The sequence below is a fragment of the Coenobita brevimanus genome, chromosome 97, assembly GCF_032717465.1.
Source record: "Coenobita brevimanus isolate Jiangsu-jjx chromosome 97, ASM3271746v2, whole genome shotgun sequence".
In the NCBI taxonomy this organism is placed as follows: domain Eukaryota; kingdom Metazoa; phylum Arthropoda; class Malacostraca; order Decapoda; family Coenobitidae; genus Coenobita; species Coenobita brevimanus.
In genome coordinates, this window is record NC_137050.1 from 27,735,141 (window position 1) to 27,747,794 (window position 12,654).

The 12,654-nt window shown below is 41.5% G+C and overlaps 1 protein-coding gene across 1 annotated transcript in view; it reads right to left on the minus strand.

Annotated features, from left to right (window-relative positions):
- Nucleotides 1-12,654, minus strand: part of Ack-like (activated Cdc42 kinase-like) — a 441,226-nt gene that overhangs the window by 219,362 nt on the left and 209,210 nt on the right. Inside the window, exon 9 of the mRNA XM_080283506.1 lies at nt 8,198-8,346. Coding sequence (XP_080139632.1) covers nt 8,198-8,346 — 149 coding nt within the window. The remainder of the gene's footprint in view (nt 1-8,197; nt 8,347-12,654) is intronic.

Here is a 12,654-nt window from a genome sequence, read left to right on the forward strand (position 1 = left end):
ATTCAATAAACTTTCTTGTATACATACTCTCACCAAAGAGCTTTTGAACATATGGACATGCTGGATGTGGGAATGAGCAGACTAGGGCTTGTCATCTCATTATATAAGCTATGCCTGATTGTGAGTGACCTCACTGTATCATTCTTGAATGCAGCACCCAATTACCACTGAAACAGAAAATATTGTAACAATACAACGAAGAGAATTTTTGTTCATTTTACCAAAATGCATAGTGCTTATAGGACCTGTGAAATTTCAGTATAAAATAAAAACTTTATTGTTGAAAACTGTACATCAGCAAGTGGAAATCATCATCATCATCATCATCATCACCAACACTGATGGATTGAGGCGTCTGGCAATAGATAGACAGATAGATAGAATATTATTACACTGTGGTAGGTGGGGATGCGCATCATCCACTCATTTGATGTAGTGCTGCTTTGGGTGTCTATTCTTTCTTCTCTTCCTTCTTTCCCCTTCTGTTTTTCTTTCCTTCACTCTTTCCTCTTCATTTTGCCTGTGGGTGATTCTACACTGAATGACAAGCCAAATGGTTTCCTGTACCCAGGAAACCATTTACTATGCTGGGTGCTAACCATATAACCAAATCATGGCACCTGGTGGTTTAGTGGGTATGAAGGCACTCCAATCAGACTGAACCTATGTCGGTTTATATTCAAGGGATGGTTGGCGTTTATTGGAGGAGTAGACTGTGGCACCAGTCGAGCAGGGCAGTACTCCCAAGGTGGATGGAAAGCTGATGACAGGGAGAGATGGAGCTCCTGTTTTGTCAGCCCTCAGGACTAGTTCCTGACCATCTCTCTTTGCTGAACTTTTTCAGTGTCTCAGTAACAGAGAAAGTAGGCCAGCATGCTCTCTAATACAAGTTTCTCTAACTATTTATACCAAACTAGATGCACAGTACACACTACACTCCCTTTTCCACAAAAAAAAAAAAAAAAAAAAAAATCATGGCTACACAACACACAGACTTGAAGCCCCCAGGGGGGTGGACCATACATGCCCCCATCTTCTGCCCCTCTACACCAAACTACATGCACAGTACACACTACACTCCCTTTTCAAAAAAAAAAAAAAAAAAAAATCATGGCTACACAACACACAGCCTCAGAGTCCCCAGAGGGGGGGACCATACATGACCCCATCATCCGCCCCTCTCCCGGTGACAACTTGAGCTGCCTGGAACCACTGTCTGACCCACTTCTTCATTTCTGCAACATTTGTGGCCTTTCCTCTAACTTTCTTTATGTTGAGAACCACCTCTCCTCCTCTAAACCTCACTTTCTTTTTCTAACTGAGACTTAGCTGTCTGAGGCAACTGATGGCAAACCCTTCTCTGTATCCTCTACTTTCTCTATGCTCATTTCAAAGCCAAAGGTGGCTGTTGTGTATATATCCGCAAAAACTTATCTCGTGTTCCTGATCTTGATTCTTCTGTATTCTTTACACTCTGGCTTCAGCTTTCCTGTCATTCTCTGACTAAATATATCTGTGCTGTTTACTTATCCCTAAATCTTACTGAATATCAAAAATTCTTCAACTATCTTACTTCTATGATGGAACACATTCTATCTATTTCTCCATTCTCTGAAATCTCCATTCTAGGAGATTTCAATGTTCACCACCACCTTTGGCTCTCCTCTCCTTTCACTGATCCACCTGGTAAACAAGCCTACATCTTTTCTGTCCTTAATGACCGAGTGCAACTTGTACAGCATCCTACCTGTATCCCTGACCCCCTTGGAGAGGGCTCCAACATACTTGACCTTCCTTACAACTAATCCTTCTGCTTACACTGTTAATCTTTCCTCTCCGTTGGTCTCCTCCGATCACAACTTTATCACCTTAACCTGTCCTATCGCTCCAGTACGGCCTGTGGACCCACCAAAGAAACGTCGTCTGTGGCACTTTGGAGCTGCAGATTGGGAGGCCCTCAGGTAGTACTTCTTTGATTTTCCCTGGAACGATTAGCTTCCATGGCCGGGAGCCATCTGAGTGTGCCTTGCGCATTATGGAGGTTATTCTCTCGTGCATGGAAGCATACATTCCTTTCTCATATCCTCTGACTAATGCAAGTAAGCCTTGGTTTAATCACGCTTGTTCTAATGCTGTCCACAACAAGGAGAGGGCCTACAAAAGGTACCAGAGCCAACCCATCCCTGAATCACATCATTTTTACGTTTCTGCCCGTAATCGTGCTGTCTGTTCTTTGCTCTGCTAAAAATAATTTCATCCATACTAAATGCTCTAAACTCTCCAACTCAAATTCTTCCCGCTCCTTCTGGCACCTAGCCAAAAACCTTTCTAACAACTTTACCTTATCATCCTTCCCTCCTCTTTTCTACTCTGATGGTTCTGTAGCTATGTCTTCTACTGATAAAGCAGATCTCTTCGCTCAGACTTTCTCCTCCAATTCCACCTTAGATGATTCCGGTGCTGTTCCTCCATCACTCCCCCCCCCCCAACTTCCTCATGGCTGACATTAAAATTTCTTCAGCTGATGTATTTTCTGCCATCACAGGCCTCAAAACTAACAAGGCATATGGGCCTGATGGAGTCTCTCCTGTTATTCTCAAGAACTGTGCTTCTCTGCTTACACCCTGCCTAGGCAAACTCTTTCGCCTTTGTCTATCAACTTGTACCTTTCCTTCTTGCTGGAAGTTTGCTCTTATTCAGCCAGTCCCAAAGAAGGGTGACCATTCCCAGCCCTCTAACAATCGTCCAATTGCTTTAACATCCTGTATCTCAAAAGTTTTTGAGTCAATTCTTAATCAAAAAATTTTAAAACATCTTTCCTATCACAACCTTCTTTCTGATCGTCAGTATGGGTTCCATCAGGGACGCTCCACTGGCGATCTTCTCACCTATCTTTCAGGCTCCTGGTCATCCTCCTTTCAGGACTTTAGTGAAAACTTTGCCATTGCACTTGACATCTCAAAGGCTTTCGATCGAGTCTGGTATAAATCTTTAATTTCCAAACTGCCCTCTTACGGTTTCTATCCTTCTATCTGTGCCTTCATCTATAGCTTCCTTTCTGGTCGTTCTATAACCGCTGTTGTAGACGGCCATCATTCTTCTAGATCTACCAACAGTGGTGTTCCTCAGGGGTCTGTCCTATCACCAACTCTCTTCCTTTTATTCATCAATGACCTTCTAAGCTGTACATCTAACCCTATCCACTAGTCTGCTGATGACTCCACTCTTCACCTTTCAATTTGGTTCCCACAACGTCCATCTTAGCAGTTACTTCAACACACAAGGGATGAGGCTATGGCACACCTAATGTCTGACTTGGCTCGTATCTCTGACTGGGGTAAAAATAATCTGGTTGTTTTTAATGCATTAAAGACTTAGTTCTTACATCTATCAACTCGACAAAATCTTCCACAGGTGTACCCACTAATGTTTAATAATATTCAGTTTAATTCTGCATCATCCTTGAACATGCTTGGAGTTTCATTCACTCGGGACTTATCTTGGAAAGATCATATTACATCTCTTGTAAAATCTGCTTCCAAGAGATTAGGTATGCTAAGCTGTCTCCGTTCCTTCTTTATCCCTGCACAATTGTTGACTCTATACACATGTTTTATCCGCCCCTGTGTGGAGTACAACTCACATGTGTGGGGAGGTTCCCCACATACAGCTCTTCTCAACAGAGTGGAGTCAAAGGCTTTTCGTGTCATTAACTCTCCTTCTCTTACTGGCTCCCTTCAACCTCTGTCTCTTCGCTGCACTGTTGCATCTTTATCTCTTTTCTATCACTACTTCAATGGTCACTGCTCCTCTGACATGTCTCCTTGCATTCCTCCACCTCTACGACGGGCACGTAGCATCCATCTAGCAGCAAACTCTCATCCCTTTCCTGTCCAACTCTCTAATGCAAGAGTTAACCGTTACTCCCAGTCATTCATTTGTGCAACAGGTCAGCTCTGGAACTGTCTCCCTCTGTCTGTATTTCCTGCTTCCTACGATCTCCAGTCTATCAAACGCAGTGTGTCCAGGCATCTCGAAATGATCGGATCTTGAATTTGGCTCTCTCTTGTATTTTGTTTTTCTCTTGGAAGGAACAGTTATTGCAGGCTCATGGCCTTGGTTCCTTCTTTATTTTAAAAAAAAAAAAAAAAAAAAAAAAAAAAAAAAAAAAGCAATACCATTCACAGATGAGTGATGCTGGTCATTCTCATCTTAACCCCCTGGGGCACAAAGACGCGATTCGTGTTCTTTTGGTGTTTCCTGGTAAAAGCACAGAGACACGAATCGAATCCCAAAGCAGACAAAAATTTGCCAAAAACTAATATTGCAGCCTATTTGCATCAAATTTTGGTGCATCCTAGCAGGCCAGGCATGGGACAGTGTGTATCAGTAATCCACAGTATCTCACCACCACCGAGGCAGAAGGATAGCGCTTCGTCTGTCGTCCCTTTAAACCCTTCTATTTTCCCCATCCCTCCAAAGGCAGAAGCCACGATTGAAATATTATTGTATAGTGTTTGTGACTATACTGTGCGGTGACTGTGTCTATGGAACATACATATACTGTTTGTGAAGCATTGACGCTATTATCAGCTGTTAGGCCTGGAGGCAGAAGTCATGTTTGTTTCGCCTGTCATCCCTTTAAACCCTTCTATTTTCCCCATCCCTCCCAAGGCAGAAGCCACTATTGAAATATCATTATTGTATAGTGTTTGTGACTATATTGTGAAGTGACTGTGTCTATGGAATTTTGTGAAGCATTGACGCTACTATCAGCCGTTAAGCCTAGAGGCAGAAGTCATGTTTGATATGGCGGGGTTTGCTATTCTGCATCACCCTGCCCCAAATGATGTGAGTATTTTACCTATATAGTGAAGCCAATGCTTATATTGGGTGAAACATATAGTGCCTGGATTAGTGAAATAATTGATCTACAGTAGCAGGCATTGCGTACGCCATAGAGATACGCTGTAGTCGGCAAGGGAACATGCGTCACGTACACCACAGTCGGGAAAGGAATAATAGAGGAGGTCGGGATGGAATCATTGTGATAGTGACATTATTGTGTATGGTTTAGTGTGAAATACACGTACGGTATACAGTGCACACAAACACACACACTCACGCTACATACCTTCTCATCTTCAAACCCCTCAACGTCCTGGCAGCAGATCAACACCTCTAGAGGAAGTGAGTTATCCATATTTTGTTGATTTGTATATTGACCTATTTCTATATTTTACACAAATAAGTATTGTTTTTTACATATACACATATGAGATAGAAATAAGTACAGCTTCAGTATCAGTAACTAGCAGAAAGACTAGTGGTCATGTTGCATTTCTGAGAGCACTGTAACAAAGCTTATGATATTTTACATGTATACTTTGAATAAAACAAAATAAACCTAGCAAGTGAAATATGTTGGTGTGGGTGAGGCAGGAAAAATTTACAGCGCACTAGGAGTTATGTAGTTCTTTATCGTCACTTCACTCAAGCAAAGTATTGGATGTACAGACTTCCTGAAAGAACCATGATAAAGCACATAATATTCTATACATGTACAGTCATAAGAAGAACTATCATTACCCCCAGGTATGATCGATATGAAAAGAACGTTAGCTAGGCTATGTGGGCGGGTCCTTGCAGTTCGCCTCTCCCCTATCTAGTGTTGCCATATCACAATCCCATTACAAGAGTTGGAATAATGAGCAAGAATGAGTCATATGGCGGGGAAACATATAGGACGTGTTTGCGTTACCCTGAGTGCCCTGCTGGGGATTAATATTGAAACTCGGCACGTTTATTAATTTCCTACTATTCAACACTTCTTATCAATAGAGTACAACAAATAAAATATTTTGAAGTGTATTAAATCTATAGGCATCGACCTTTTTTTGGGGGCAGTGTAGCTGGGGTGCAAGAGTTTATTTGTTTGCTTTAGATGGATGGTTAAATGCTTCAGGTGGATGCTTCAGTTAGTGGCATCCATGCATGGACATCTAGAAGCTATTTTGGAAGCAGGGGGTAGGTATACAAAGTATTAATGGAATGAGACTGAACATGTACTATTGTTTTCCTTCTACTCAACATTTATTATATGTAGAGCGCAATACAAATCAGTATTACATTGAAATTTACTAACTTGGCTTGTATCGGCTGAATTACAATCATACGTCTGGCATGGGTGCATATACTCATTGCCCGTCTGTGTGTGTGTTGCCGACTCTACACCATTCTGTTATATTTTTATTTAATGAATTCAGTGCCAGATAATAACATGTATTGTCTGTGCACAGACGCCAAACAATCTAATTTGTTTTTATTATCTCTAGCACAGATTTTAATATCTATGTCTCACATAACCAACATTGACGGGTTTGTAGTACAAACTTTCCTGTCCCGTCATTCCACAACACTTCGTCATTGTGTCACAGTTCATAGCTCTGAAGGGTAACAATTGTTTTTCTCATGACTGTATATTAAATAACAATGTAACATCTTCGATCAAAATTCATTGTTACATAGATGGGAATATAACAGCTACTGTGCGCGCATGATGAAAGCGCAGCACGTGCATGGGTACCCAGTAGTTTTATGCGATTTACTCGGAAACTATGAGGCACAGAAAAATCTGCAGATACCATGAGAAAACTCATGAAATTCTACACAAGATGATGAAATAAAAAAAACATACCCTCTGTGAGAAAACATTTGCACTTGAGCGCCGTGAACAAAAAATCAGTTCCCACTAGGAAATTACTTTTAGTTTTTAGCTATTTTCTCAAAAACTAAAAATTGTATAAAAAAGATGCAAACTTTATTAGAAACCTGATGAAAATTTCTTTCTAAACATCTAATAAAATTTTTTTTGTATGATGGAAAACATTCGAGCTATGATGGGAAGTGAGACTGATGTTCCGAAATGTTTATTTACACTGGCCTAATGTACTTCTATTCGTACTTTTTTTTTTTTTTTTGCTTATCGGCTAGAACAAACATCGGAGAATAAGATGATGTAGCTTTTATGGCAATATATACATGTCTGGGTGGCAAAAATAAGGTGAGAATACATGTTTTCATAGGTGTGCAGGGGGGCTGGCGGAGAGGTGGGTGAAATAAAATTGTGCGCCAGAAAACTGACCGAAAATTATCGTGCACAGGAGGGTTAAGTGTCAGGACCAACTAGCCTAGCCACCGGGTTCCAATGTTCCTCATGGGGAGGCACAGAATTGGATGACGGGTGGATGGATAATATTAGAGTATCACATGAAGGTAAGTAACGGTACATTCACTAGCCACAGCCTCTACTCTCCCTCTGTCCCTTTCTTTCAATGGAAACAAAATCATAGATACGGTAACCACCAAACAAAGATCTACTGTTGATGGTTCAAAATTTTACCAGACTGCATGAGTCACACGATCATTATGAGATGTACAATTTGCAGAGCAGAAAAGTTTTGAACTAAATATTAAGCAACAGGTTCAGTGTGAAATCACTGCTACAATTCCCCCCAGACTGAGGCACAAGTAGAGGGTGAACAGAAACAATGGTTCACAAGTGTACAAAAAACAGTTGGTCAAATTAAAGATTGCTAGTTTGTTAAAACAAATTTATGTCCTATCAACAGCAAAAGGGATATTAAGGCAGGGTAAGTAATTAAGATTTAGGATTAGAGGTGGGGAGGTTCTGCAGCCTCCACCTCCCTTCTAAAGTAAAAATCCACTAAGAGGAAATGAGAAAGGCATATACAGGTACATCATAGTTACCACAGATTAGTATGGGGAACACAGAATATGATGCATTAGCAAGCATTTCCAGTGCTAAGTGATAAAAAAATTGATGCTACTTACCATGTATTTCCCCTGTGACAAAAATAGTGATATGAAGATAATAATTTTGGATTCATTCTCATATGAATTATCAGAATGCTACAGTTACTAGCATATAATGTATATCTTATAATTGACCCCATGAGTCTAGTGACCGCATTTTATAAATTCCTGCTGTCTCCAAGTATATTACAGTATTTAGCTCAGAAAAGCCTCTAATAACAAACGGGTTAATGAAGAATATATTTACCTCCTCCATATTGAAATCTCCCTCACACGAATAACATGAATAACAACATTATTCAGAAGTAAGATGTCTGGAATTAAGATGATAAAACTACTGAAATGATTAAAAGATCTTTACCTATGGATTAGTCTTTTGCCCTCAAGATATGACATTCCATCACAGATCTGTATAGAGAAGTGGCACAGGGAGGTGACAGGAAAGCTGACACGCAGAGATGGCTCCTTGATGCACTCCAACAGTGAGCGTAGTGGGGCTAGCTCTGTCACCTGCACAGAGGAGAAAGGGCATTATATCAATGTAGCCGGTAGAATGTTTTCAGATATCATCAATAATTATAATAATAATAATCCTAATCATCATCATGGGGTGAGGTTGTGTCCACATACCAGAGATAGTGGGAGCATGAAAAAGGGTGCATGAAACTGTTAAAGTACAATGCAGTAAACCCTCAATAAATTGGACGTATATAGTGCGTGATGTGTTGTCTATGGACTCATCAATATCCCCTTCTATTTACTGCAAACAACTTTAACTCTTTAATCATGAAAAAAATTACCTGTGTGTCCCCCGTGAAACCCCCAAAAATTAAACTTCATCAGAATCGATCACTGATCGATGAGGACAGTAGTTGCCTACTGTTGAACCAATATCATCAATCAATGAGGTTTGCAGTTAAAGGGACCAGATAATGCAACTCAGTCCAAGCACTTTTGAGTATCTGTACACCTGTCAAGAAAATTATTGTTACTTTTTCCGACGCTCCATTTTGAAAGACTGGATGAAATGACTGCTATGACTCCAAGAGCCTCATTAACAGTTGGTATGCCTGTGGTCCACATCAGCAGCAGCTGGGAGTGGAAGTGAGAATGAGCAAAGGATGACCCATGTACAGTATACTATATCCTTCTCAGCACAGCAAGAAATTCATTAAGCTGTAGGTGTCTATTGTTTAGAAATGTTACTTCGATACGTTTAATGGACCTGTTACGAAACATTACAAAGACATGTCAACACAGAAACTTGTTGAATATAGACTATAATTAAATGTTAAAATAAACAAATCATCATCATCATCTAATCCAGTGTTGCCCCACGAGGAACGTAGAAGCCTGGGGCTAGGCAAGTGGGTCCTGACATTTAAGATGAGAGTGACCAGCCTCACTCATCCCTGAGTGGCATTACATGAGCAATAAACTCCAACCAACCCTTGGATATGAACTGACAAAGACTCAATCATGTTGGAGCGCCTTAATAACTCACTAAACCACAAGACGCCATAGTTAGGCTATATGGTTACCACCCAGCATAATAAACGGTTTCCTGGTGCACATGAAACCATTTGGCTTGTCACTCAGTGTACAGTAGAGTCACCTGTGGACAGATGGAAGAGGAAAGAATGAAGGAAAGATTGACATAAGATGATGGAAGTAAAGGAAGGAAGGAAAAGAGGAAAGGGCAGCCACCAGAGAGTGGCACCACATCGAGTGAGTGGATGGTGAGCGCCCCCACCCACCACAATATAATTCATTCATCATCCAATCCTACGTTGCCCCATGAGGAGCATAGGAACCCAGTGCTAGGCAAGTTGGTCCTGACATATAAGGTGAGAGTGACCTGCCTCATTCATCCCTGAGTGGCATTACACGAGCAATAAATCCCAACCACCCTTGGACATAAACCTTCACTGGCTCAATCCGACTGGAGCACCATAATTACCCACTAAACCACCGGGCGCCAAAATTTAGTTATATGGTTACCACCCAACGTAGCAAATGGTTTCCTGGTGTACTGGAAACCATTTTGCTTGTCACTCAATGTAGAATCACCCACAGGCAGAAGGATGAGGAATGAATGAAGGAAGGAGAGACAGAAGAGGGAGTGTAAAGTCATGCGTAGGCAGAACGACGAGGAAAGAATGAAAGAAAGAAAGACATAAGTAGTAGTAGTAGTAGTAGTAGTAGTAGTAGTAGCAGTAATAATAATAATAATAATAATAATAATAATAATAATAATAAATAATAATAATAATAATAAAAATAAATAATAATAATAATAATAATAACAGTGGCAGGTGGGGGTGCTCACCATCCACCCACTCAACACAGCACTGCTCCCGGGTGACTGCCCTTTCCTCTCTTCCTTCCTTCCTTCCTCTTCCGTACGTCAATTCTTCCCTTCCCCCATCCTCCCCCTGTCTACGGGCAACTCAAAACTGAGTGACAAGCCAAATGGTCACCTGTACACCAGGAAACCATTCACCATGCTGGGCAGCAACCACACAACCAAACCATGATGTCTGGAGGTTTAGTGGGCAACTAAGGCATTCCAACTGGACCGAGCCTGTGCAGGTTTATATCCAATGGGTGGTTGGGGCCCATTGCTCACATGATGCCACCCAGGGATGTATGAGGCTGGCCACTCTCATCCCAAATGTCAGGACCAACTTGACCAGGCCTGGGCTTCCACACTTCTCATGGGGCAACACAGGACCAGATGATGTCCTATGTTTGGAGTCGTCTGTAGACAGGAATAATATTACATATACCAAAATCAACAACAATTACATTAATAAAACTGCTGCTACTGCTTCTACTACTACAACTACTATTGCTAATAATGGAAAGAATATTTTGAAAGTCTGATGAATGGAAATGGAGAAAGCAAAGCAACTGTTAACATGATTGGTTTCGGGGGCATACAGAGAGGGAATGCTGTGCCATGAAACATGACACTCACAGAGGCAAAGAACACCGTGAAGCAGCTGAAAAATGGGAAAGCAGCTGGGGTTGATGAAGTACATGCAGAGATGATTAAGTGTAGTGAGGAGAGTGGAATGAAGTGCTTGTTGGAGATATGTAAGATGGCATGGATGAGTGAAACTGTGCCAATAGAGTGGAAAAAGGCTGTTACTGTACCCCTGTACAAAAATAAAGGTGAGTTATGAGAGTGGAAGAATCATCATGGCAAAAGCCTGTTGAGTGTTGTACAGAGGGTATATGGAAGAATTATTATAGAGAAAGTAAGACAGAGATCAGAAGTCCTTGTGAGTGACAAACAGGGTGGCTTTAAGAGTGGCAGGGGATGTGTGGATCAAACATTTGCAGTGAGACAGACAATGGAGAATGCGTGTGAGAAGAACTAAAAGGTGTTTATGGCATTCATGGACCTGGAAAATGCAAATGACAAAGTGGACAGAGAAGGACTGTAGGAAAGTGTTATGCATGTATGGTGCATATGGTAAGCTGATAGGTGCAATCAAGAGTTTTTATGATGGTAGTGGGGCATGTGTAAGGGCATATGGGCATCTAAGGGAATGGTTCATGCTCAATGTAGGCATGCAACAAGGTTGTGTAATGTCCCCATGGCCATTCAATATATATATGGATGGAGTGAACAGAGAAGTAGACATGAGTAATGGAGAGGGGATAGGACTGATAATGAATGGTGATTGATGGAATATCTCAAATTTGTTGTATGCAGATTATGCTCTATTACTTGCAAATACTGGAAAAGAGCTTAGTAGACTAGCGCAGAGTTTTGTAATGTCTCTGAGCATCACACCTTAAAAGTAAATGATGAAATGAGTAAAGTGATGGTTATTGAGAGAGAAGGTGACTCCCAGTGTGATATCACAGTGAATGGAGAGTGACTGGAATTCGTGACAGAGTTCAAATACTTGGGTACAGTGACAGAAAAGAGAGGAAAATGTGCAAAAGAAGTGGAAAGGAGAGTGACACAAGGAAGAAAAGTAGCTGGTGAAATGAAGACCTTGATAAAAAACAGAGGCTTGAATGTTGCAGCTGAACGAGGCTTATGTGACTGAGCGTTAGTGCCAACTTTAACATATGGATGTGAGACTACAGTATGGTGTGGGATGAAAATGAAAAGTCAAGAGTAAGAGTAGTGGAGATGGGACTGCTGAGGAATGTATGTGGAGTACAGAGGGTGGATAGGATACGAAATAATGTGATTCGTGAAAGGTGTGGAGTGAGGAAGTCAGTGGACACCAGAATCGAGGAGAGTGTCCCGAGATGGTATGGTCATGTGGAAAGAATGGATAACAATAGAGTGGTGAAAAAGGTCTACCTGAACGAATTTGAAGGTGGGAGGAGGCGAGGTAGGCCAAGGAGAAGGTGGAGAGATATGGTGAATGAGTGTGCAAGGAAATGAGGTTAGGAAGTCCGTGAGGCTAGGGAAGTGACGAGATCGAGCTGGCTGGATGAATGTTGTGAGGAGAAGTGCATGATCATGGATTTTGGCACCCCTTGTGAGCATGGCAGCATCGGACTGACTCAATCGGATACATTTATGTGAAGCTGCAGGATGCGGTGAATGTTTTTGGCATATCCGGCAGAGCCAGGATTCCGGGGGCTTGAATGATGAGTGAATGAAAGTGTGGCCTATTTGGATTGGGCAAGTTTGTGCTGTCTGGACATTGTTATTCCTCACCCTGCCCTTGGGTGGGAAAGGAGGTCCGGATGATGATGATGATGACGATGAATAAATCATCACCACCACCACCATCATCATCTATCTATCTATTTATCTATTGCCCGATGCCATAATCCCGTACG